The 25,857-nt window shown below is 37.6% G+C and overlaps 1 protein-coding gene across 1 annotated transcript in view; it reads left to right on the top strand.

The window, feature by feature from the left end:
* CUNH9orf3 (chromosome unknown C9orf3 homolog) overlaps nt 1-25,857 on the top strand; it is a 200,152-nt gene that overhangs the window by 10,156 nt on the left and 164,139 nt on the right. The window contains exons 2-4 of the mRNA XM_009273058.1: nt 3,709-3,875; nt 11,529-11,685; nt 16,178-16,426. Of these exons, the coding sequence (XP_009271333.1) occupies nt 3,709-3,875; nt 11,529-11,685; nt 16,178-16,426 (573 nt within the window). The remainder of the gene's footprint in view (nt 1-3,708; nt 3,876-11,528; nt 11,686-16,177; nt 16,427-25,857) is intronic.

Below are 25,857 nucleotides of genomic sequence, written 5' to 3'. Positions count from 1 at the left end.
TGCACCCCCAGCCTACTCGCTGGTGGGGTGGTGTGAGAGGCAGAAAAGGCCTTGACTCTGTGTCAGCACTGCTCAGCAGTAATGAAAACATCCCTGTGTTATCAACACTGTTTCCAGCACAAATCCAAAACACAGCCCTGTACTAGATACTATGAAGAAAATTAACTCTATCCCAGCCAAAACCAGCACAGGTGGCAAAGATTATGGCTGACATAAACAACATATTACATAAGTAGATGATTTGAACGTTACAAGACCATTAAATGTGAAAGGAGATGGAGAGGATAGCTAGTAGAAAAAAGGAACTGTGAAGTTTCTTGCTAGCAGTAGTAGTGATAAACCAGAAAAAAGGCAAATTTTGTATCAATTGACAAAAGCGGTTTAAAACTAATTATTTGTCATTGCTATTCTTTGATGTACCTTGGTTAGCTAGTAATTTTTCTTTTTCTGGATCAGGTGAAAAATCTCATCCATACCAGGGTAAGAATTGTATTTCTGGTCCTCTTAAGTGCTGGAATTGTGCTGCCTGACCCAGAACAAAGAAAACTGTCAGCTGCAGTGGGTGTCCTAAAGTAACACTGCATTATTACCAATGTTGTAAAAAGAAATTACTACTGTAAATGAGGTACAAAAAATTAGCAAAGTGAAACATGATTTGTCATGGGAAGCAAAAAAACCTGTGGAGGTATATTTTAGGGTGAGAAGAAAATAGATTAAAAATTCCAGCGAAAGAAGAAAAAATAAAGAAAAAATCGTGAGTTCACCTTATAAACGCTCCTCTTTAAAGCAAAACAGGAGACTGTTCAATGTTAGCTGACTTCTCAGTTGGTGGCATGCTGTCAGTCAAGCCTCCAGGTGATCTTGCTATGAATGTATGAATATCTAATTAAAAGCTGATGTAATTGTTGTTCTGATAGTTTGCTCTCGAAATTTAGAACTTGTATGTTTCATTACTATTTTCTTAGCAGACTTTGACATATTTGAATACATTTTCATTTGAAATAATGAAGTTTAAAAGTATACTTGGACAAAAATGGTATTAAAAAGGGTGAGGAGTGGAAAGGAGGCTTAGTTTTGAAGAAAAGATTATGTACTTGACCAGACTTTCTCCACTTTTCTAACTCCCTTTCTACTTGGGTCTTACTTGTAGAGACTTGTGACCTGCCTGTATATGTATTTTAGCATTAAAATGTTTTAGGGAAAAAAGTTAGTTATGTAATCTGTATTATTTCTCATGATGAGAGGCTTCCTAGTCCAACGTGAAAGCTATTGGACTGGGAGGCTTGAAACTAAGCCTGTAGGCACAGCTTGAATACTAGCACTAGCAAATCTCTTCACTGTGTTTCGTTTTCCCCATCTGCAAAATGGTATTGACATTATTTGTAAAACACTTTATGGTCTGCAGGTAAAAAGTGCTCTCTGAGAGCAAGATAACATTAATGGTCTCAGTAATGTCTGTTCTGTGTTATGTTTGTATTGTATTTGACACAGCGTTGCAACATTCTGCTTAGCGCTGTTCTGCCAGCCTGTTTTCTCAGTCATTGTGGCATCTTCCTCTAAAATTTCTTCAGGATATGAAAATCCCCTATATTGCTCTTAAGACTGGGTTGTACCAATGGCACCCAGCAAAACAGCCTTCACAAATGCATGGTAAATCATTGGTAAAATACGTATGTCAGCAGTCATTAACCCCATGTTTCCTCTCATTCCTATAAACTCTACTAGGATCTCTTTTTATAATCCTGTGTATTTTGATAAAGTTTTCATAATGAGGAACCAAACTTTCCTCCCCATCCTCTCCCAGCACACAAATGTTTTAGGGTAAATAATATGTCCAGTATCTCTTGCCTAGCATTATAAGGAGGAAGCAGAACCTCATAGGAGGTGAAAAAGCAAGCTCTTCCTTTTGCTTGTGAACTCACTGCCATGCACTGTTTCTTTTTCTGGGAGAAAACCCAATTATTTTATGTATATCAGAGTTGGTAACAGATTCAGTTTTAGGAGATTAATTCAAAAGAAATTAAAGCTAATTAAAGATTTATACAGATTAGTAGTCTTTTACACTTAGCTGTCCATTGTGTTTTATTGGGTAAAAGATAACTAGTTTACTTTCTTGCCACTGTAGTTATGTATTGAGCTTCACTGGATATCTACGCCCTACTCTATTCACTCTGATACATGGCAGAGGGAGCCAGATTATTTTCTTTTTGTTTGTCTGCATTAACAATAGGCCTACTTAAACTGCAGTTTCCCTCCCTGTTTTACTGACAGATCAGCTGGCCTGCATTAGTTAAGCCACAGTAATTTGATTGTGCCATGGACAGCTCTGAATCCAGTAGCACAGATAACACTTTTTACAAGAGGGCAAAAATAGCTTCAGAATATTTCTCATCTGTGGTCATCAGTATCTCCAAGTTCTTTCCCTCTGTGTAGTTTAGAGTTGGCTTTAGGGAAGGAATAATTTGAATGGAGGAACTTTTTGGAGCGAAGTAAACAAGATGCTCAGATCTTAACCATTGCAAAATAGATTTTGCCCTAACAACTTGTCTCCTATTTTCCAAAGTGTTTTGATGATTTTTAAACTCAAGTGATGAAAGATACTGATCAGAGTATTTTTAGCCTCAAGCATTCACAAAATAATGTGTTGTGCTCCCAGAATATTGGCTTTAAATATCACAGGTTTTTAAAACCTCAGTGCAGTGAAGTGATGCTTTCAAAATTTTCTTTCTTTAGCTGGAGAAACCTACTGACTGTGTTTGTTTTATATAATTTATATTTGAAAACTTAGCTTTTTTAAGCTAAGGGGTGGTGTTATGCAAGTATTGGGAATTAAGATAAAACTGCAAACTGCAACAAAAGAAATAAACTAAGAATTATTACATCTGTGCACCAGGAATAGCAAGCTAGAAGGAGTTAATGAAAGGCCTTGTTACCTTCCCAGCTGTGGCTGAGCTGCTAATAAGAAATCGGCTGGCATGAAATATTGCAGCTGAAATTGGAAAGGGGCAGAAGAGGCTGCCTAGGAGAGGGCTAGATAAACTGCAAAGAGAGCAATACTACAAGGAAGATTGCTATGTGAAAAGCAAGAAGGAGGCTGGGGCTGATAGGGAAGAAATGTTTTCTTCTCATTATATGCCCTGTGGTTGAAATTCTGAAAGGCAGGTGAGCTAGCATGCATTACCTTACTGCAAGAAGAAATGTAAAAATGTCAAGATTTATTGAGGCTTGGACTAAGGAAGGCTCAAGGCTAGATCTACTGCTCTGACTTTGGATGAGCCTCCAGGTTGTACGGAGAGATGGGATTAATGATAACGAAAGCACTACTGTGATGACAACAGGGAGGTGTTGCAGGTGTTAGTGAAGCCCTGGAATGGCATCTTCAGAAGATATTCAGAAGCCTTCTTTGCAATTATGGTTCAGCTGAGAGCTATTGTATGAGGCTGGAAGGCTCATGCAGAAGCAGGAGAGGGGAAAGACTGGAGTTACTCTTTCCTAGTTTATGTAAAAATTATTGTGGTAGTCTTGCTTTTCTTCATCCTGTCTCAAATACTTAGGTCATACTTTGGTTGGTTCATGTCATACAGGTTTGAAACCTACATAGCTGAGGTTAAAAAAACCCCACAATACAACAGTAGGTTTGATTTTTGACAGAAGACTTCAGTCTTTCTTATTGTAACTCCAACTTCAATCTCCTTTCCTTCCATCTAGGCCATGTGTTTATACGATGGGATCGCCAATAAACAACAGAGCCCTTTTCCCATGCCAAGAACCACCCATTGCATTGTCAACGTGGCAAGCCTCAGTCCGAACAGCTGCAGGCTTTGTTGTGTTAATGAGTGGTGAAAACTCAGCAGAACCAGTCCAGCTTCGAGAAGGTGAAATATATTTTCTATAGCAAATTACTTTCAATAATTTTATAACTAGAAATATAGCTTAGTAAATACATGATTTTTGAAAGAATGAAGTTCCTAACCTTAAAAGTAGTTACATGTCTATCAGTAATCTCCATGTCATTCTATGGAAGAGTTACCTGCTCAAGGCCTCAGGATAGCTTAGTAAGAATTCAAGGCATCTACGTTTCACTGTGTTACTTCTACTTACTTTTTTCTGTGTTTTTATTCCTTTTACTTTTTGCAAACCTAGACTTCACTTGACATAAATTAGCTTTGTTTTAATCACTCTGCAGTTGAATGTTTCGTAGATGAAGTACCTTATCAGGCTCTTGACAACTTCAGGCCTTGGTAGATAATTAACTTTCAGTTTTAGTTCTCCAGTCCAAGTGTAGCTCAGCGTGCCAATGATTAGAAGCGGTCATTGTGTCATATCTGTTTCCTGAAATATATGGAATAGATGAAGAACATCATGTCAGTGCCCTGAAAATCTGGTCTTTGGGGGTTTTTTTTGCATTGGTAGATCATCCCTTGTGCAACAGTAAGCAAGCAAGCATTTTTCTTCTGTGTTGGTTATACTTTATTCTCTAAACCTCTGTCTGCACAGAAAAGGAAGGTTTTAAGGCAGTTTTTAATTCTACACCTAATAATACAAAGTATGTCTTGCTCCCATTAGTTTTTAGATAATCTGTCAGACAGGGTGAGTATTTTCTAGTGTAAGTAGTTCTGATGAAAAGTAGCATATAGGAGAAGGTTAGAATTAGATGTTTCTGGAAAAAAAAAAATCTTCTGTTCCCCTTTAAAGAGGCAAGTTTATTCTTGAGGGGAAAAAAAAAGAATGAAAGTCTCCTTGATTTGAGAACCATAAATTAATCCATTTGCATGGAATGGTTATTTTTGGCCATATGTGAAGCCTGTTTCAAGCCTTGTCTCTGCTGTTGAAATATGGAAAGCTGCCATGATGAGCTGCTCAGCTTACTTGGACAATAATACTTTCCTGTCTCGGCATTAAGAAAGCAAGAGTGTTCTTGGCTTCAGACTAGGAGAACAGCTCTGCCATCATTGTCTAATTAGTTTAATCCACACTTACACCTTGCTAATGAGTTGCTGCCTGTCTGTCCCTCAGTGGTGGCTCTGTGGTTTGTAATATTAAGGGGAAGAAGGATGCTTATGTGAATTTCTAGAAATAGAAACCTTGGAAAAAATTTCAGGCAGTATAAATTGGCATAGGTCAGTTAAAATTGATACTGTCTTAGACCAATTAGCTAGTTGAAAAGGCTGTATTATGAAAGAATTATTTCATCATTAACATTGTTTTGTCGTTACAGTTTAAAAAACCTATCAAAAATTTATACTTGAATAAAGAAAAAAACCTGGTTGTGGGGAAAACCACTTATAAAATGCTGTTGATGGAGTGTTGAGAATATCAGGGTACTATATTGTTATTGATAGCAGTGGGGCTTAGTCACCCAAAGTCAGCCTTGTCACCCCGTGGAGAACAGAAGGGGCTTTTGTTTCAATCCTTGTAGTTGTTCAGTGGGTCAGTTTATGTTGGTAATTCCATGTGTCAACTTAAAGCTTTGTTTGTTTTGTTGTTTTGGGGTTTTTTTAATTTTCCAAAGGCTAACCCAGTATACTTCCTTTCCTAAGAACTCCGTGAAAGCAAGAAATACTGTAAGAAGTCTTTAATGAAAAGGCCAGTAGGGAGGAAATGACTCATTTTAGCTTTGCTGTGCTAATGAAGTGCTGAGTGAAAAGTGTGATGTGAACTGGGAAGAACCAAATGTAGCATTAAAGCTGGCTCCTTTAGGAGCCATGTGACAATGGCAAAGTTTTGTGCTGAACTTTTCTGAACTGAAGAGAAGCAGCAGGAGCACCTACTGCACTTCTGTCTTTACAGTTTTCCTTCCACCTCTCCTCAAGATGGAATTCCCAAGAGCATGGAAGGTTCTGCTTACAGATCTATGCGGCACACACAATTATTTATGCTAATTTTGATGTCATGATGCAAGGGTTGCTGGGTTTCTTTAAAGATAATAGACATTGTGCTCCAGTAGCTCTCAAAGTCTCAATCATGGATGAGACCCTCATTATCTTGGTGCTTATATACAGCTGGAAATGACAAATCAGTGTTAGAGAGCTGTTTGGAATTGTAAAAATTTACTAAACAGATACAGAGGAAAGAAGGGAAAGGAGCAATATTGTGAGGAATGTTTTAAAAGACAAACCAACCCAAGGCTCAAGTGCTAACCTGAAGCTTTGAAAAAATTCTTAATGAATTTAGGAATACAAATTCATTAGTTTAATTAGTAGGACTTTTAAGAGTTAAAAAGTTCAAAATGGTCTGTAGTGTTAAATAACCTGTCCCACACAGATCTTGTTGTTAGGCAATTATGCAGGGCATATGAAATCTATCCAACTTAAAATTTTGTCTTTGCATTTATAAAATACACCTAAAAGCCTTTCAGGGTGGCTTCAATTAAAATAACTTTTCTTTGCCAAATTATTTACATACAGTATGCTATTGCTGTGCTGCATATTTATAAAATCATACATAACTAGCAGAACACAAAAATAATTTTTAAAAATGCAGTTTCTGGAAAGAATAAGCATTTTGGCAAGCAGTTATGAATGAATTTATTCTGAATAGAATTACAAGTTAGCTGAATATTTTTTCCTTTAAAAGTCATATTTATATCAAGTGTGCAGGCAGACAATAAGAGAACAAGAAGCAAGGATGATACCTTCATGCTTTTGAACAGAGATCTGCATTCTGCTTCACAGACCTACCTCTCTAGATGCACGGATGCTGTGATCCAGTGCATAGCTAGACTAGGTGTACTCACATGCACAGATTCCTCATTTGCCACTTGTATTTGCAGGTTTTGGTAACGGTGTACTTCCTCCCGTATGTGCCATTTTTGCATTCTGCCTCCTACAAAACTATGGCTCATCCTGTCATTTGAAATAAAATGAGGCCACATTTGTTTGAAAATACTGACACGTTAGTTACTCAAGTACAAATGGTAACTATTCAAGTATGACCTAAAAGTGCTTAAAAATACCGTACATTTTTTATGGAGTACCTAGAGAAGAAAAATTTATCAGAATAATGCAATTGTGTGTGTGTGTAATGTGAGCCATTTAACAGTTGGATTTCTTTTTCAACACTTGTCAGTTTTACTTTCCTTCAGCATATTACTGTAACACATAGAAGGTGCAAATATATTTAGTCACAAACACCTTTACATTTGTTTTGATTCATGTTCAAGAAGTAGATATTCAACCATTAAGTGTGAAATCGACTGGTTTGCTTTTTGTGCGGTTACTCTACCGTTACGTAGTTCTTGATCTGTCTTGCCATCTCTGATTCCAGCGAGAAGGTGTATTCTGTTATTGAGAGGAAATACGGTGCTAGAGAAGCCACTGCTACTGCTCTGTAGCTAGCAGCAGCAACAGTTGCTTTTGTTTGTGCTCCTCTCACTTTTCAGAAGGCAAAGCAAAAGAGTCCAGTACTTGTGTTGATTGATCTCCAGCATATATCAGGAACTACAGCATGGGAGTTGACAGCTGATCATGTGCTACTCATCCCCCTGAGCCAGTGTTAAATTGATGCTCTGGCATGAACGTGAGGGTGCTCTGTGGGAAATTCTGGCTTTCAGATGAGATCAAAGATCTCTACAAGTTACAGAGAGTTTCAAAAAGCGGGAGGGTTATTAATCCTGGTGCTCCAGCCAAATAGTAGTTTTGGCATAACTACTTATTTAGCTGTAGTTTTATGTATTAGTGCTAGCTCTTACTTTGTATGTCAAATGTGGTGTGGGGCTATCTCTCTTTTTCCCTAGAGGTAGCTGAGTTTTGTGGGTTTTAGTAAATCATAGACATCATCTGTATTTTGTGGTATTTGTATTTGTGTTAGTGCAAACTATTTGAGGGAAAATATACTAATAAGTAAAAATACTCTTAATGTTCTTGCATCTGGCATTAACAGATACTGACTCTCAGGTGTTTCTTCAGTTATAATGGGCTCCACAGGACTCAAACAATTTTAATGGTTTCAAAGATAGCTAAATGCATTAAAAATTCTAGGAAGTAATTACATCATTCATCATTATTAGTTCAAATAGAAGAAATAAACGGCCTTTAAATTGTTCTTGTGCACAATTATAAATAGATTGTAATTTCCTACCCATGTTAAATGTAGCCCTTAGTTTTGCATTGGATGTTTTCCAGTTATACCTCATAGAACAGGTGATTGTTGTTGCATGGTTTGTGCAGTTATGACACGATAGATTTTCTTTGCAGAACTGAAAAAAAAATACATTTTTAAAAAAATTGTTTTCAAAATACCTGTAGAGAAAATATTTTGAAAGTATTATAATTGCCTAAAATAATTATGTGTGGGAATCAAGTTGCTTCTAAATTAAGTCTGGTTATAAGGAGAGGGTATAAGCATTACAGATAAAAGGACTGGGGTGTTCTTCCTCTGTTATTCCCATGGGGCAACCACAGCCTAACCTCTTGTTCTTCCCAAGGTGTTATTGCTTAATCTGAAAATGTTTTTGTGGTACAAAATGCTGTTTTTGGTAAAGCAAGCCATCTCCCTGTTTCAGCTGCACTGTTTTCTCTTACCCTAGAGGTGGTGCTGTCTCCAAGGTAGCCACTGGAAAGCAGAGGGCAGCTAGGGGAAGGGGAGAGAAGGGAAAAGGAGTAGAGTGGAGCTTGTGATCCCAGTCTATGCCCTGGGATAGGTCTGAGGTTACAGATGAAGGAAAGCAAACAAAGCCCACTGACCTGAAGAAAGTTAAAGAAAGGAAGTGACGTTACGGGGGAAAAGGGCAGGCTGGGAGAAAGTCTTACCAGTAGTGAGAGGAGATGACAGAAGATAAGTGAGGGTTAGACTGTTTGAAACATGGTGCTTGCTGTAGAGAAGTGTTGCCAACATAAAGACCATTTCAGTCACCGATCAGTGAACGCACTATAGAGAGAACTCACTTGTCATGCCAGTGTGTGTGATTTCAGTTGTTCAAGGCAAAACAACTGTAGGATAAATATATAGTTATCCTATGCAGTTCTAGAGTATGAATGCAGAAGGCATCTAAAAGCCCTGCAGGAAATGGATTGAGCCCCACTTAGGTGTGTAAAGACAGTATAAATCTTGGATCTTGTTCTGGGAGTATCCAGTTTGCATGGTCTCTATAATGCCTGCAAAATATAAGGGGCTTGGAAAAAAGACAAGTATTTGTATGTTAGTTGCTTTTCTTTTCTTCGGGAAATCCTAATTTAGATAAATCTGAAAACACATACCAAGAAAAACTACCTTTCTTTGTCTTTGGTACCTTCACCCTTTTGCAAGGTTTGCTCTAGCTCTGAATAGCATATGTTCATTGCTAATTCATGTAAATTTCTGAATGCAGTACATGCTGTTCTTCTCTCTGGATTGCTAAACTGATTCCCCATTCATTTTGACATTCTGTTCAAATTACTCTTGTTTTTTAAAAACAACTCTATGGTCTTGCTTGCTCTAGCCTGTCTTGCTAAACTTGTTTCTCACTGTAATTCTCTCTGCTCCCTCTATTTGCATAGCACAGGCTTTCCTTTTAGACAATCTCCTCACTGTTCTGAGGCCCTTCTCCTTTACACCTCCTGCCACCTGGAACAGGTTTCTGTGACTGCCTTTTGACTTTCATGCTTGTTTCAGAACTCAGTTGAAAACACATTACTGTTTTTCCATTATGATTCCTCAAATTTTCACTCTTCCTCTGCTGTTATTTAACTCTCAAGGTTTTACAATTAACATAACTGCATGGAGCATTTTGTAATGCTTTGTATGTAACAGATGCTACACAAAGTGAAGTATTGTAGACTACCTCTGGGCCTTCTCTTGTACACATTTCAGTCAATGGTAAAGCTGCTGTTAACTTCAGTGTGCGCAGGCTTGGGCCTCTAGCACAGTTTATATCAATGAAACTCTACATCAGGAGTTTGGTTTTTTGAAATAATAAATTGTTGCTGTCCTGGGTGAGCTCTTTCTCTCAAGGTGGCATTTGCTTGCCTTGGTTCATTTGTAGCTTTGGCAAGTTAATAAAAAAAAAGAAAGGGGAGAGGGAATTTGGCAAAACAGTTATCCTCTTTGTTCCTAATGTGTTTGGAGCTAATGAGTTCCTTCTGCTCACATACTGACAGAAGGTTAGGAAAATTACGGGAGTAATATATGTTCACCTGACAATACAGACAAAAGGTTTTTGATGGTAGTGGTGAATGTTGCCAAAAGTGGAATGGAGTGAGGCAGTGTAAGTGGCTGCTAGTGCATATAAGAGGCAGAGGCTTTATCTGCCTCTTACAAGACTTCACAAACAGTATTGTTTTTTCATAGTAAATAGTAGGTGGAAAATTTGTTGAGGCTAAGCAGAAAGATTTTTTTGCTTGTCCTGGCTTTGGACAGCTTGACCTTCTGTGGCCATTAAGGTAGGAAACCCAGAGATGCTTTGCTGCAGTTGTTTATTTCTTTTCCTCTATGCCTTGTGGCCTCCACTGGATTGGTTTTTTTCTTCTTTTTCCATTTGATAGTGTTCCATAGCCCTGGTCAGAATACTATTGCAAAAGAACAAGTATTAATGTTCTCTTAAAATAACCAAAGTTTGTATGTTTCCACAGTTGCCACAGCTACAGTTATTTGCACATGATTCAGCAGGTTGTAACTCATGCTAGGCTCTTTCCAAGAGTAATTAACCTATTAGTATGGTGTAGTAACTGTATTTGTGACCATAAATGAGCACTTGAATGTGACTCTTAAGCTATACCCTTTTTAAAGGGACAAACGGAAAACCTAAGCAACATTTAGATTAATGAAAAGTATGCTGTCCTAAAACATCCTCCAGTTTATCCAAAGGTGTTCATAGATACAGTCATCCTATACCGTACTCCTTGTCTTCCAGCACTGTGTTCCCATAATGATAAGACTTGTCATCTTCTTACCTTCTAATAGACTCTCTAATCTTGTTTTAGCAGCTCCTGGATTATCATGACCAAATAATTCATTAACTTAGGCAATATCCCATCTGATTCTAAGCTTTGATTTCTCACTGCCTGGTTGGCACATCATGTATCTCAGATTGCCAGGTCCAATTCAGAAGTGCTAGTGTTGTTTGTTAAAACTTACCAATCAGTTTGGTACTGTCCAGAACACGAAGAACAGATTTTGTTCTCTGTAAGATAATACAGTGAAGATAAAACCATAAGGTGGTTGATCCAGGGTTGAAAGAATTAAACTTTAATCTTTTTGTGTATGTGGATCTAAAGGTGCTGTTAGATTTCATGTCTGATGCAATTCTTGGGCAGTAACAGTACAATCATGTTAAGTTACATTAATAACATCCCACTTACGGATGATTTATTTGTAGATAAAGACATCAGCAGATAGAGGAAAGTTGCAGGTGTAAGTAAACAGTACTGAATCCATGGTGGTTACATATGACTGCTCTTACGTGTCTCAGTGAAATTATTTTTCTTTCCTCAACAAAAATACCGGGATGTAAGGTGGGAGGTTTGGCCCAAAATCTCAAGTGCATAAAAATGTCGAGTACTGAGTGTGTGCTGTGACTGATGAGTGTGTACAAATGTTCTGTTTATTTACAGGTATCTTGAGCTGGTACTACTATGTGACTATGCCAATGCCAGCATCCACCTTCACTATTGCTGTGGGGTGCTGGCAGGAAGTTAAACAGCAGTCCTTCACAGCTGCTATTCAGACAAACATTGAGTTTTCCTTGCCATCTTCACAAGCTGATTTCAGGTTGGTTTTTAGAATATTGTTGAAAAATGAGATGTATGGGTAGCATTTTCATTTCCTCTGTAGAATGTGAAAATGAGTCATGTTAGTACAGGAATCAAAATAAAAAATCTTGACAGGAAAATAATTCCAAAGGCGTTATCTATAGGTAAGTGTATGGTTCTTTTTATGTGAAAACAAGCTGCTTAGTGAGCAATAGGGTTAATAAATGCCAGTGCTGGATTTGCATCCTACCTCCTGTGTCTCTTAACGACCTGCAGCAGCAATACCAGGTCCTCCCTTGTTTCTTACAATGCCTCGCTGTAAGATCTTTTGTGTTACTAGACTTGGTCCATTCTGGATACCTAATGCCCTCTACTACAATATTGCCTACTCACTCACTTTTTTCTTCCTGTCCAGTCCCATTCCAGAGTTAGAGCTGGCCTGTGCAATGGTTTGCCTGGGGTGATGTGTACTGACTGGGTACATGAAAGACCTGTTGCAGTGGTCCCATAAAATAAAGTTGGACCGATGATTCTTTTCCATAAAAAGTACCCTGTTGTCTAGTACTTGCAGTGGCTACTTAGCTGTCTTTCACCAAACCCATAGAAATGTAATTATATTGGATACATCTATTCCTCCTTCCAATCTAGTCAGAACTGCTCATTAAGTTTAAATTATTACAGAGTGATGGATGAACAGAACAATACTATATAGGCCTACAAATGAGATTTGAAGCTAAAAATTAAGTCTCTGGAGAAATATCACTTGTTTCCATGTGTATTCACCATAGTTAGCAGAAGTCTCAGGCATGGCATTTGATTTCCTCACATATTACTCTCAGCTTTTCAAATTCATAGTCATAGAATCATAGAACAGCCCAGTTTGGAAGGGACCTTGAAAGGTCATCTGGTCCAGTCTTTTGTGGGAAGGGGAGCTTAGATGAGGTTATCTAGCACCCATTGCCCCTTGTCTTCTCCATGTGGCTCCTTGTGAAGAGAGGGCCTCTATGCCCTTTGTAGATGCCCTTTAAGTACTGGAATACTGCAGTGAGGTCCCCCTGAGCCTTGCCTTCTCTTCTTTCTCCTCTTGCCTCCTCCTCTCGCCTCCTCCTCTCGTCTCAGAAAAGGCTTAGTCTTTCCTCACAGGGCAGGTTCTCCAGCCCTTTGTTTGTTCTTTAAGTACTGGAATACTGCAGTGAGGTCCCCCTGAGCCTTGCCTTCTCTTCTTTCTCCTCTTGCCTCCTCCTCTCGCCTCCTCCTCTCGTCTCAGAAAAGGCTTAGTCTTTCCTCACAGGGCAGGTTCTCCAGCCCTTTGTTTGTTTTCGTGGCCCTCCTTTGGACCCTCTCCAGTCTGTCTGTGTCTTTCTTGAATTGTGGGGACCAGAATTGGACACAATACTCCAGGTGCAGCCTGACAAGCACTGAATAGAGTGGGGTGATCATGTCTCTCTCTCTGCTAGTAATGCCTCTGTGGATGCAGCCCAGGATCTGATTTGTCTTCGTTGCTGCAGTGGTGCACTGATGACTCATGTTCAACTGGTTGTCCACCAGGAACCCCAGGGTCCCCTTCAGCAAGGCTGTTCCCAGACATACAGATCCTAGCCTGTGCTGGGCTCTTTGGTTATGTCAGCCCAGGTGCAGGACTTTGCACTTGTCTTTGTTGAACTTCACACTGTTCTTGCTATCCCACACTTCCAGCCTGTCCAGGTATCTCTCTGTAAGATGGCTCTCCCTTCTGACGTGTTCATCTCACCACCCAGTTTGGTGTCGTCAGCAAACCTGGTGAGGGTGCTTTCAATCCCATCATGAAGGACATTTGTGAAGATGTTGAACAGTGTGGGGCCCAGTATTCATCCCCGGGGGACTTGTGGCAGGCTGCCAGCCTGAGCAGAAACCATTGATCACCACTCTGAGTGCAGCCTGTGAGTCAATTTCCTACCTATCTCGCAGACCATCCATCCAGTCTGCATCTTGCCAGTTTGTCCGGGAGAAGGCTGTGGGAAACTGTGATGAATGTTTTGCTGAAGTCCAGGCAAACAATATCCACTACTCTCCCCACGTCAACAGAAAATGTTATTTTGTTGTAGAAGGTGATCGGGTTAGTCAGGCCATAAGTATTTTTTCTGTTATGCAATTAGAAACTTAGCTGAAACAATACTCGCCTTTTAGATAGCTGTGTTTTGCACTAATACTGTGTTAACATTAAGACAGTGGAAATCCTTACCATTTTGGTAAAGCTAGTGAGACTTTGGAACTTGAGGACCTAATAGAGATTTCTTACTGGAATTTAAAATGAAAGGATTCTGATGGCTTGCAGCTTGGCTAATTTTGGTTTAAAATAATTTAATAAATCTTGAGAATAGGAATTTTTATATTTTACCTAAGATCAGTAAGACATGCCTATTCAAGCTTTAAAATAGTTCATAGGTTTGATAAGCTTCTAGAAATTGTTTTGTGTTTATTCCTCTACTATTTATATGTTTATAATATGACTCCCTCTACAGAAATGCACTGTAGATGTTCACTATATATTCCTCTCTAATGTTCAGCACATTCAGTAATAAGAATTTTTATTGATTTGGTGCAAAAGATTATTCTGACAGTGTTGATAGAATAAGTGAAAGTTGCCATTTTTTAAAAACATCTGAAAAAAGGGAAATATTTTTGTGGCAAAAATTAGTGCAAGTTTTAATCAGTGTGATGGTTATTGTTATGAGTCAATCTGTGTGATGGTCATTGGATGAGTTAATTGGCGCAGGTAGTGTGATGTATCTGCAGCAGTTGAGTTAGTGGCAGTGGAAGAAACAGAACTAATGTGTTTTGGTGAAAAAAACCTGACCAAAAAAAATCAAAAAATCCTCTGCAAGTGTGGTGTCTATTATGCATAGACAAAAAAGGAGAGCCTAAGTGTACAAGGTTGTTTTGCAGTTAATTAGGACATAAAAATCTATGTCCTTAAAAATCTGCTCTTACAGCTATAACCAGTTAATCTTTATTTGGGAGTTAGCACAACAGACACTTGTTACTTATTTTAGTCATTAAGACTAGGTAACTAAACCAACATTATGCACAGTAGCAGGCGTTTCTAGAAAGCGTGTGAAATGGATAGACAAGCAAATGTTAAGGTAGTGTCTCAGGTAAGATAATGGAGATAAACTCTCGGGCAGCTGGAAAAGGAAGGATTTCTGAAAGTTGTTGTTGAAATGTGTGATGTAATTTATGTCCAGGTGCCAGTGAGTTTGACATAAGGAGACTGTATCAAAGAAAATGTTAAATGGAGCTAGGGTGTTAAATAAGTTTCCTATCTCCTTGTGGTCATTAAGGACTTGGCAACTTTTACAAGAGATAGGATGCTATCTTTCATGTTCTTGCCTAATCTCAATTCTGATAATTAAATACAAAGTGACATTATTTTAGAGCAGAAATATACTGGGTTAGACCACCCTTGGAAAAAAATTGTGTGATGAGGGATGTAGGGTTTTTGCATATGTAATCAATGAAATAGCTTAGAGGCCACTTCTTGCACAGAAAGAGTTATGTAAGGTGTTAAAGTGTTGGCACTTCAGCAAAATGTAGTCCTTTTCTACATGTTACCATTTTGTTTTGTGTGTCAGCCCTCACCTGGAGCATGATCTTCCAAATATAAATGCTTTGGGCAATGCCAGGTGCAGTAACAATAAGTGCTGTGCCTGTCCAGGCATAGTAGAACCAGCTTCCTTAAGTTGAAATCTCAAACCAAGGAGAGGCTCTGCGCTGTACAGAAGACAGGCTAGCAGGTGAAAACATGAAGCTGATTTCTGCTTAGATATGAGTCTATTTGGGCAGATAAATTATTGTGAAAGTATATGACTCATTGTTTAGGAAGGATTTGATCTACCCCTCCTTCCTTCCAGCTGCAGCTTTGAATATCCTGTAGAAATAATGTAAAGTAAGCTTGATCCTAATGTGATATTTTCAAATGTCTACAGTGATAAGCCTGAATTGATAGCTACTGTTGTTTCTTACTTAAGAAAAGAAAAATCAGTAAAAGTTCCTGGAGAACTTTAGTCATAACAACAGAAAAAAAAGCCCCCTTGGAATTTCATTCTAATTGCATTTAATATGTTTGTGTTAGTACGTACAAAATTTTATTTTCGTAGTCAAGTTTGAATAGGAATTCTCTGAATAAATACATATTTTTGTATTGTTACTTAGTTTTCTTTATGTACATTTTGACCACTTGTTCTTTTGATGCATACCTATTATAAAAACAGGGTTTGACTAGTCTTTTTTTTTCTTTTAGTTATGAGTAACTATATCAGTTCTACTCAGACATGCAGTAATGAGTGTTTTCACAGTGCTGCACATGTGTGAACAGTGTGAGAATACAAATGAGTTGGTTTTATGCAAACTAACTCTGTCATTCTGATGTCTAGAGAATATCCTTCTCTTAGCATACTCAAGTTGTGCACATTTCTGGTATCATATTAAACTATTTTTTCTTTTTTTCCTTCTTTTTTTTTTGTTATTGTCAGATGGCATGAAGAAATCTGTGGTCATGTGGAATATCCGTGCCGTTTCCAAAATCCTGCTGCCAGGTCGCAGGCAGTCATTCCTTATAGAGTCTTTGCTCCCTGGTGCCTTATGGAACACTGCGAAGAATGTTTGCTTCAGCTAATTCCTCAGTGCCTCTCAGCTGCTTACACCACACTGGGTACCCACCCCTTTTCTAGGCTTGATGTTTTGATAGTTCCTTCCAACTTTTCCAGCCTGGGAATGGCTAGGTAAAGAAACTCATCTCCTGTGTTTTGTTAGACTCCTTTTTATCAGCTAGTTAACAGTGTCAAATTGCTATCAATATAAAGTTGCTGTGCTATTTTTCTTAAACCAAACTTAAAACTCTAGTTCTGGCTTCATGTGTGTAGGTTTGTTTGCATCCTTTGTGCTGTGATCTTTAATTTTAGTTTTAACAGGGCTCAGGGAAGGAAAATATAAGCTCATTAGACATGTGGGTCTGAATTTCCTCATTTGCCAAACTGACGTTCTTTTATTGGTTCTATTGATTTAAATACTTGATGCTGCTATCATTTTTTTGTGTTTTGTTTTGGCGTTGATTTTACCATTATGTCTTGACAGACCAAGAGCATGTTAAAATCCAGACCTAGAGTTTATTTATAAGCCTTTTGTGATTTATGAGTTTCTAATCAAACACTGGTCTTTGGAAGCTGAGTAAGGCAAACTGTAAGGATTATATTATCAAGTTTTCACAGAACTGTGGAGAATAAAAAGCTTAATTAAATATTTTTTGTTTTATACTATAATTTCCAGTCATGCAATGACAATAGAATTTTAGCTCAATTAGTTCTAAGGCAATGCCTAGCAATTGAAATTCCCCATTTGCTTTTTATTTTTCTTAAAAATACAAAGTATTGGTAGTGAGATAGTGTTTGTTAATAGCAGAGAATGAAACACTATTTTTGCTTAGTGCCAGCATTAGAGTGGATTCATTTGGGCAGATGGACAAAACGTCCAAGGGAAGAATTAAAGGCAAAGGTCTGTTAGAAAGATGAGGACTGAAAGGAAAGGTGTATTCCCCGACTGTTGGTTTTGTCTTTTGGAGCTCTTGGGGCAATTGTCGGGTAGGTTTGTGTTGTGGTTTAACCTCAGCCGGCAACCGAGTACCACATAGCCACTCGCTGTGTAGATTTTTTTCTACAGCTTTCCTCTTGAAATCCTCCTTAAGGATAAAAGTAGAAAATTATGCTGGCACATAATAATATTGTGTAGTTTTTAGCATAAGTTTACTTTCTTTTTTTTTTTTAAATGAAGATACATAAAATTGAAAACTTAAGCATTCAGTGACCTTCCTGTCATATAAGCCTCACTGCTTTGTAGATACCTTGTACTGGTTACTGAGTTTCCAATGATAGCTCTTCACTCAGTGAACTCCTAAATGAAAGCATCAAGAAACTTACATGAGTCCTGGTTGCTTTGGGCACCTACCACAGACTATATTCTCTGATGCTTTGCAGAGTGGTTTGATTTGGAGGTAAGTGTGATGTTGTGTACCATGTTCTTGAAGCTATATGAAATTAGCAGAGCTGCTTAGCAATTTCCTCTGACTTCAAGGGCATGGTACTTAAAAGTTGACACAGGTCCTTACGGATCATCACTGTAATTGAGGAAGAAACTATCTGTTTTACTTAGCTGTGTGATAAGAGCAGTGATCAGTGGAACCATGAAGGGCAAGATGAACAAATAATACAAAATGAAACAGAAAGGGGAGAGAGATGTGTAGGCCAAAATGACAGCACACAGTAGGAGAAGTCTTCAAGATTCAGTTGTTGATATGCTACTGCTCTTTGGGAAGCTGTCAGAGCTTCCCCTGCATGTACCTTTCCCAGAATATATAGGGAAAAGATGCCTGCAGGGTATTCTGTTGCAAAACCATCTGTGGTTATCTGAGTCCAGATTGCGTGTTCAGAATATTGTAATCGTGCTTTCTTTGTGAAGGAGATGAGAAAAACCTGTGCTTTTATTTCCCTATGCTTCTAACCACTGTCAGTTCCAAGTGATCCGTATCATCGAATATAAGTAAAGGATGAAGGAAAGGGCATGCATACTTCCTGATGCTTTTCATTCAGCAGTTCATCAAGCCAAGCACATTCAAATTTTTGAAAATTGAAATAAAGGAATAATTTAAGCTGTTTAAATGTCAAGCTGTATTTGGACAGCAAAGGAAATTAAGTGACTCATAATAGCTCGTTTGTTCTTGTTTCGTGTGATTTTTCAAATAGAGGCTTCAATGTATATAGCAAGCTACTTAAATGGTTAATTCCTGTGCATGCAATGATAATTACCTAAATGACTTCAGTTAAGAATAAGCTATGTGCAAAACCATGTCCAAACCCACATTAAAAAAAAAGTTAGCTATTATCTTGGGTTAAAAAAGGTGCTGTAGTATTTATTTTTTTTATCTTGTAGTCTATCTGTAGCGGTATAAGCATAACATAGCATGCCAGCACAAAGGGGCTTTTGTTTTGAGAATTCTAATTGTACTCCTGTCTGCCAGGGAAGGAAGCAGTCATAAATTTTAGTCATTATCTGAAGTATCAGGGCTTTACAGTGTTTGGCACTTTTCTTTGTCTGTTCCTCATTAGCCGATACTTACTGTGTTTTTTATATCCCAAAATACTTCCCTTTACTTAAGGGGGATGTTTCCCCAACATTTTAGACTGGTATGAAATGATGATAGTTCTTGCATAGAGTGACCTAATTAGGCGTTTTAAGCTGTCTATTCCAGTAGCCGCTACTGTGGGTCAGCTGCATTTCTCTTGAAGTCTGACATGCTTTATGAGAAAAACTCTAGTTGAAAGCATATTCATTTTACTTGTGTTTTCTGTACATCTCTCCCTGTGTTTTTTAATTTGCTATGGACTTCTGTATGGAAACAGAATCTTGACTGTATATAATAATTGCAATCATCCCCTCTTGCTTCCTGCAGATCTTTGAAGCTGGAGGATTTGCTTTTGCACTCTCTCTTGATTTTACACTATTTTAGTTCAAGTGATTCAGTATAGCTTCTCCCAAATTTATGCTAGTAAAAGAAGAATGTGGCCTGCATGTCTTTGTTGGTGCTATTATGTTAAACTGTACATAAATTAAATGAATAAAGCATCGTGGACCAAATTTGACTAGCTTAAAAGCCAGAGATTCAGTGCTTTCTGTAGAATTTTGAGAGTTTCATTAACACCTAACAGCACTTAATTATCTGATTTTTAAGTTCTTTCACTAGCAGATGGGAGTGAATTGGAGGAAAAGGAGTAGGGAATGGTGTCAGACTGCAAAGACTCTGGAGCTCCTAATTAGATTGTTCGGGGAAGAATCCCTGACCTCACACTACACTGAAAGGTGCTCATCGTTCATGTACTCGGAGAGCTAGGAGGTTAAAAGCAGGAGATTAAAAGTAGCACCATGTTTTGGTGCTGTTGATGATGACATGCTACTCCCTGAGGAATTGTCAACCCCACTGGCATTTAAATAGCAGTGTTATTCATGGTTGCAAATGCTCTCACGTGAGTCAGTAGTTACTCTCATGAACAAAGCTGGCTAAAAGACTTCAAATAAAAAATAGGGTCTGTGTGTTCCCTAGTTGTTCGGGCTCTTCAGATCAGTTCATTCCCAGTCCAGTTTTGTTGATCACATTTGGAAACCTAGTGTTTCAAAATCTCTTCCCGCTGACCTACAACTCAATTTCCTTTCCTTTTGACAAAACCTGAAGAGACTCTGAATTCCTTGTTCTTTTTCATTCCCTGAGGAAAAACATTCTTTGAATACAGAGACTCTGACTTTTTGTGCCACCTGAGCCTGTGCTTGAGACCTTGACTTCTCTTGCAGTGTTTAATTGCACAAGTCCTCTTTTTCTTTTTATTTTCCCTGTGGAAGTAATTTTTTCCTTGATAACCATCAAGGGCCTTTCACAGTCACACCAATCTCTTTTGTTTCTATGGCTTTAGAAACTGCTTACCGTCTTTCTACTTCTTCACAGCAAATGTGCTGATATTTATTTTACTCCCCTGGGGGTTGTAAGCCTTTGTTTGCATTGAGTTGAAGTACTTGTTTTGAAACAATGGTCTTCGAAGTTTTTTCTTTCCAGCACGCATAGTTTAAATAACATAAGATTACTGCTTTTTCTATTTGAATTAATGTATTTTAGATGTACTAGTTTTGTAGTAAGTGATAGCACACGGAAAAATTCTTAGCCAAGCACTATGTGTCAATAACTTGACTAGTCATATCACATGTTGCTGGGAGCTAGAAGAGTATGATGAGAAAAATGTCCCTTGGTATGTACCATACTCTTAGTTTTTCCTTAAACACTTTGTACTAGTAACTGCTGAAAACAGAATAATGGGGTAGATGGACTTCTGGTCTTACCTAGTTTGGCTGTTCTTACAGGAATTTTGCTGAGCGGAGCTAACAAGTAAGTAGAACCACAGAACTTCTGAGCAAGATACTGACGTTTTCAAAACAGGATCCCAATTTAGGTTATTTGAATCCTATTTAGGCTCTAAAATTAGTGGCCTCATTTTCAAGTATGCTGGACAACCTTGAAACCCAAATGGTGTTTGATGACAGAAACATAGAGAATGCTTGGCATATTTGTAAATCAGGTCAACTTATATAGCTGGCTAAATATGGATTTAGCAACCAAGCTTTCAATTCCTATTTATAAAGATCTTAGTCACTCTTCTCCTCTCATGTAAATGGTCTTCGGTATTTTAAGAGGAAAGAATATCCCTTTCTTCAAAACATGGTATATCAGCAGAACTCTTGAGTCTTTCCAGGCCATGTCACTAAGGTTGTTAACTTTTTAAATTGAAAAGGGAGAAGAAAAAAAAAAGGGGGGGGGGAGCCCAAGCAGCCTCTTTGATCTGTGGGTCTGTAGCCACCATTTATCCAATCTGTGTGTCTGCAGTGTTCCAACGACAACTGATAAGTCTATAGTAAAATCAGCCAGGACTATTGGAAAACATCCAAGTGTCAAACCTTAATGTGAGTCTTTAGTATTGTTCAGCCTTGCAGAACTGTGATTGACTATTCGCCTTGGCTGTAGAAGCCTTTTGTGAGTGTATACATTTGTGTAAACTTTTTTGCACAACATTTTCAGTTGTGTTGATTTGACAAAATACTTGCAAGAGTAATCCTTAACATGAATTCTCCTTAGTCTGTTTTTTACATATCACTAGTTGGTTATCTGGACAGAAATAACCATGTACAAAAATTAAAGTGAAAAGTAAAAGTGTGATGTCTGGAGAAAGAAAAAATTATTTTTTTAACTTATTTTTGATTCATTCTGTAGTGAAGAATCTTAACTTGAATCTTGCATACTTGTTTGCTTGTGTGTGTGGTTGTTTTTTCTTTTGATTTTTTTTTTTTTTTTAAATATGAGAGACTGCAAATTGCCTGAGATTTTAATTCCTGATTGTGCAAATGGTTTTGCATGCCCTCAAGTTTACATACAAAAGTCCTTTTCTTTTCATTCAAAATCCATACTTGCATCTTCACTTAGTATATTTATCAGCACGATTATGTCTTGGTTAAACATAAGTGAAATTTGACATAATGATGCAAGTGACTTTAATGTGATTTGAATTTGAAGAAAAAGAAAAAGCTATTGAGCTTAGACTTCCTGGAAATATTTGCAAGTAGTGGTGGTTTGGTATGCATCCAGTGTTTTTTTTAAATAGAATTTGGAGCTTGAAATCCATAATGGAGTCCACCTAGGAGGAAATCTTATCTGTCCTTCTTGTGCTTCTAAGATGAAGAATCAAGCAGGATATTTGGCTGAAAATACCATTAAATCCATTCACCAATGCAAACAGAAGTGCTAAAACAGGATTGAGCAGATACCATTTTTTTAACCCTAGATTATGTTTTTCTATCCTGTTTTAGATTACTACCTATGCTGAGTTCTTTAAGAAAGAATGCAAATTACCGATTTTTTTTTTTCCAGAGGCAGTTTTTCCAGTTGGCCTTTCTTCATTTGGAAAATTATGTATTTTGTAAATCACACACAAATAAGTAAACATTGTCTATTTTAGTATTGTGGAAATTACCTATTAAATCCGTGTTGTCTGTGGTACAAAGACTACCATAGAGAGTTACAAATACAGAAATTCACTTTGATTTCCATGGGATTCCTTTTGAATAGTAGCTGTTCTGGTAGATATTTGGTGTATTTGCTAGCCTCACACGCTGTGTTGCAATGCTGCTGTAAATAAAGATTCAGTATGCCTATGTTTAGCAAAGGGACTCCAGAGATTTGCCTTGAGGATTGGAGAGGGGAAAATGTGATACTAGTTGGGGAGATTTTTTGAAAGACAGAAAAAGTTGGGTATCTATTTAAAATGTTGTTTTTGTTTTTAATACCAGAATGGCGGTCACTCCTGGATGACATAATATTCAAAATTCAGTGTAGGCTATATGGGCTAGTCAGTTTTGAATTCAAAGAGATCTTGGATCTTCCAGCCAACTAAACATTTAGCTCATTGTATTTCGCTTTAGTCTTTCCTTCCTCAAATTTGTCACTGTCCTAGGAATTTGGATTCAGTTTTTAGTGCTATAGAATTTAATTAGAATTTTAATGAAACTAACATTAATCTACTGACGGGGTAGCAATTTAGTAATTTTTACTTTTGCTGAAGCACTGCTTTACTATTTCAAGAAAATAAAGCTATTCAAAACTCATCCCAGTTGGAGTCTTAGCTGTGATAGCAGTAATTCAGAGTATGTGGCTGTACAACACATGCATATGAACTTAGTGGTATTTAGATGCTGAGAACATTTTCTGACTCTTAGCTGGAGCCTGAAGTGTAATTTGCTACCACTGCAATCACAGTCCTTCATCCAGTTGTCATTATGGGATCAAAACAGGATTTGGAGTACTTCAGGCACAATATATTTCCTTACTAATGTGCTGAGCTGCCTTGTTGGTCTATTAACTCTTAACAGATGTTCTTTTGAATGTAAACCTGCAAAGGGAATAAACCAAGTTCATTTCTTGATGGAAAGCAAAATTTGTTTTTCATCATTTTGTAAAATTGCTACAGTCAGAGAAAATTATTACTTTAAATAAATATCAGAAATAAGATTGATTATTCCTAAGAGCATGTCCTTTCTCCCCTTCAGATTGATATTTAAAAGATTAATAAAACAAAGAGATTTCTTACCTTCAATACCTCTTTTTTTCTTTTTACTTTCTTGAAAATATATACTTACAAAATAAAAAGTTCTTTAATTTTAACTTGGCAAATAGGCTTTCATGTGGTTTGAATGGCACTGGAAAATAAAATGGCTCCTTCTTTTTAAGAAACATTTCAAGTTTTGTATAAGGTAGCTGCTTAAGCCAGATACTATCTGGTTTTATATCGGCATCTTCACTGATGTCAATTATGTTTGACTGCTGCAGCACACGGAGAAAAGAGAGAATAAAAGGTTAAGCACTTTGACTGTGATGAAGTGGGATGCAGAAGTTACCTGCTGCAAATATTTTTTTGTTATTATCGACTACCTCCTTCCACCACATAACAGCCATATTGTTTTGCACTATGTCTTATGACACCATAAAAATAAAAGGCAGTTGCTGTTCTGGCAACTACACATTTTAAATATAAGACATGAGACTATGATAGGGAAAGCCTTGTTTCTTTCATTTGTGGGATACTGACATATTTTAAATATGGTGGGTTTTTTTTTTTCCAGTGGCTGAGCACTCAGCCATCTGAAAACCATGCCCTTCTTTTTTTATGCTTGAATGTGCAAAAAATGGTATGCACTAATACACACTTAAACCCAACATACACAAGTTGCTTTTGAATTTTTTTTCCCTCTTGGGCTTGTGTTTCACAATCTGACAGGTTGATGAAATAGCATTTGAGGCTATGAAGAATAAAAATTGACTTTGGCTTTTTTCACCACTCTTCTTACAGTGCCACAGCAATAGCTGCTTTTATACTTAATCCCTAAAGGGAAATTATTCAAATGGCTTGTATAACCATCACAGTTCAGATGACAGGTCCTTTTGCTTTAGTGTGACATCTCAATGTAACATCTGTGCAAGAGTGTATATTGTTTTCCTTCCAGTAGCAATAGCATAAGGCAGAAAACAACTTAGTAGTCTACTAAAACTGTGGAAGCAACTATTGCACCTTAAGGTGGATTGAAAAGGCTCTACAGTAATGTAAATTCCATGCTCTGAAACTAAATTTTGAATTGAAACCAAATTTCAGCCATACTGCCTGGTACAATCATCAGTCTGTGCTGGACCACTCATAGGTCCTCAACAGACACTCACGAGGATCCAACCAGATCCATATATGATCTTGTTGCCTATGTATTATATCAATCTGTCAGTCGTGACTTCCTTACTTTTCAGTTGTAAGATTGCTGCTACTTCATGGACACAAAAGTGTAGAAGCTGAGTTAACAGTATTGCATCACAGCTATCTCTGATGAGACTTCTTCAGTTGTTTCAGTCATCCATTCTCTGTGCTATCTGGCAGAAAAAATAATGTGAGGACCTTGCTAATCCAGAAAGTGGCTATCACCAAATCTTAGCAGGTAAACTGAGAAAAATACTATTTGCTCCTCCTTTTTGAAAAATACGGTAAAATGGTAAAAAAAGGCAAAACTGGTAAAACAATGGTAAAACTGTCTTGCTTTCAGTATCATTGATGATGGTAAAGATTATGAGAAGTCTCTGAAATCCATTGTCCTGCCTTTGGGCCACCTTAGAGGACACAAACCTAATCATCCAACTTTGCACGTGCAAACTATATCTGTGTTTCAAAACAAAAACAAGCCACGCTTCAACCCCCGCTAGTAACCCCCAGTCTCGTCTGGAGTTCTGAAATGTGTCCTTATAATAAACACCTAAAGTGAACCTCTGCTATGGAATGTGTTAATAAATGAGCCAGATGTGTATTCTACAGTATCAGCGGGGGGTTCTTTTGCATTTCTGGTAGTTTTCCATAGAGCTTTCTTAGTGCTTTTAGAAGACAAGGTACAATATTTACCTGTCTTAAGATGCTTCAGTTCTTGGGTAGTACCACAAGAAGATAACATCTCAGTCAGATTACTGACCAAAATTAAAACAGAAAGGGATGTTTTAGAACACGTGACTTTACTTGTGCTTCAAATATGCAACTTTAAATAGTTACTGTTTGTAGTTTTATGAGATGAATAAGGAATATTGTTTTAGGAGTTTAAAAATCACTTGCTTCTTTTGCTGTATGGCACATGAATTGTTAAAAGGGCTCTTGGCCAGTGAAACTTGTATCTGAGTTTATTGAAGAGGTAGGACCTGCACTGCGATTAGAAAAGCACTCAAAAAATATGTATCTTTATTAAATAAACATTCTTAAAATTGGCTCACAGAAATTCACTTACTTCAAATGAGCGAAATAAACATTACATTGCCTAGAATAAACCTTGTAAGATGTCCCATTATTTTAAACTGAGGCCTTAAGTTGGAACATGAAGCGATTCCCTGTTCTTTCCCTTCCTCTCTCCTGGCTTTAGGTAGAAAAAAATGTCATTTCTTCTTGTAGTAACTGGAGACTTAATGCGGCTCTTCTGATGCTATTGTAGAATAGTAACTGCATGTTATTAAAGTCTAGGATTGGAATTATTGCAGAGCCTACTAGCATCATTA

Source organism: Aptenodytes forsteri, unplaced genomic scaffold (assembly GCF_000699145.1).
Source record: "Aptenodytes forsteri isolate BGI_AS27 unplaced genomic scaffold, ASM69914v1 Scaffold154, whole genome shotgun sequence".
Classification (NCBI taxonomy): Eukaryota; Metazoa; Chordata; class Aves; order Sphenisciformes; family Spheniscidae; genus Aptenodytes; species Aptenodytes forsteri.
Note: the sequence above shows the minus strand (reverse complement) of the source record. Positions and strands in the feature narration are given on the sequence as shown.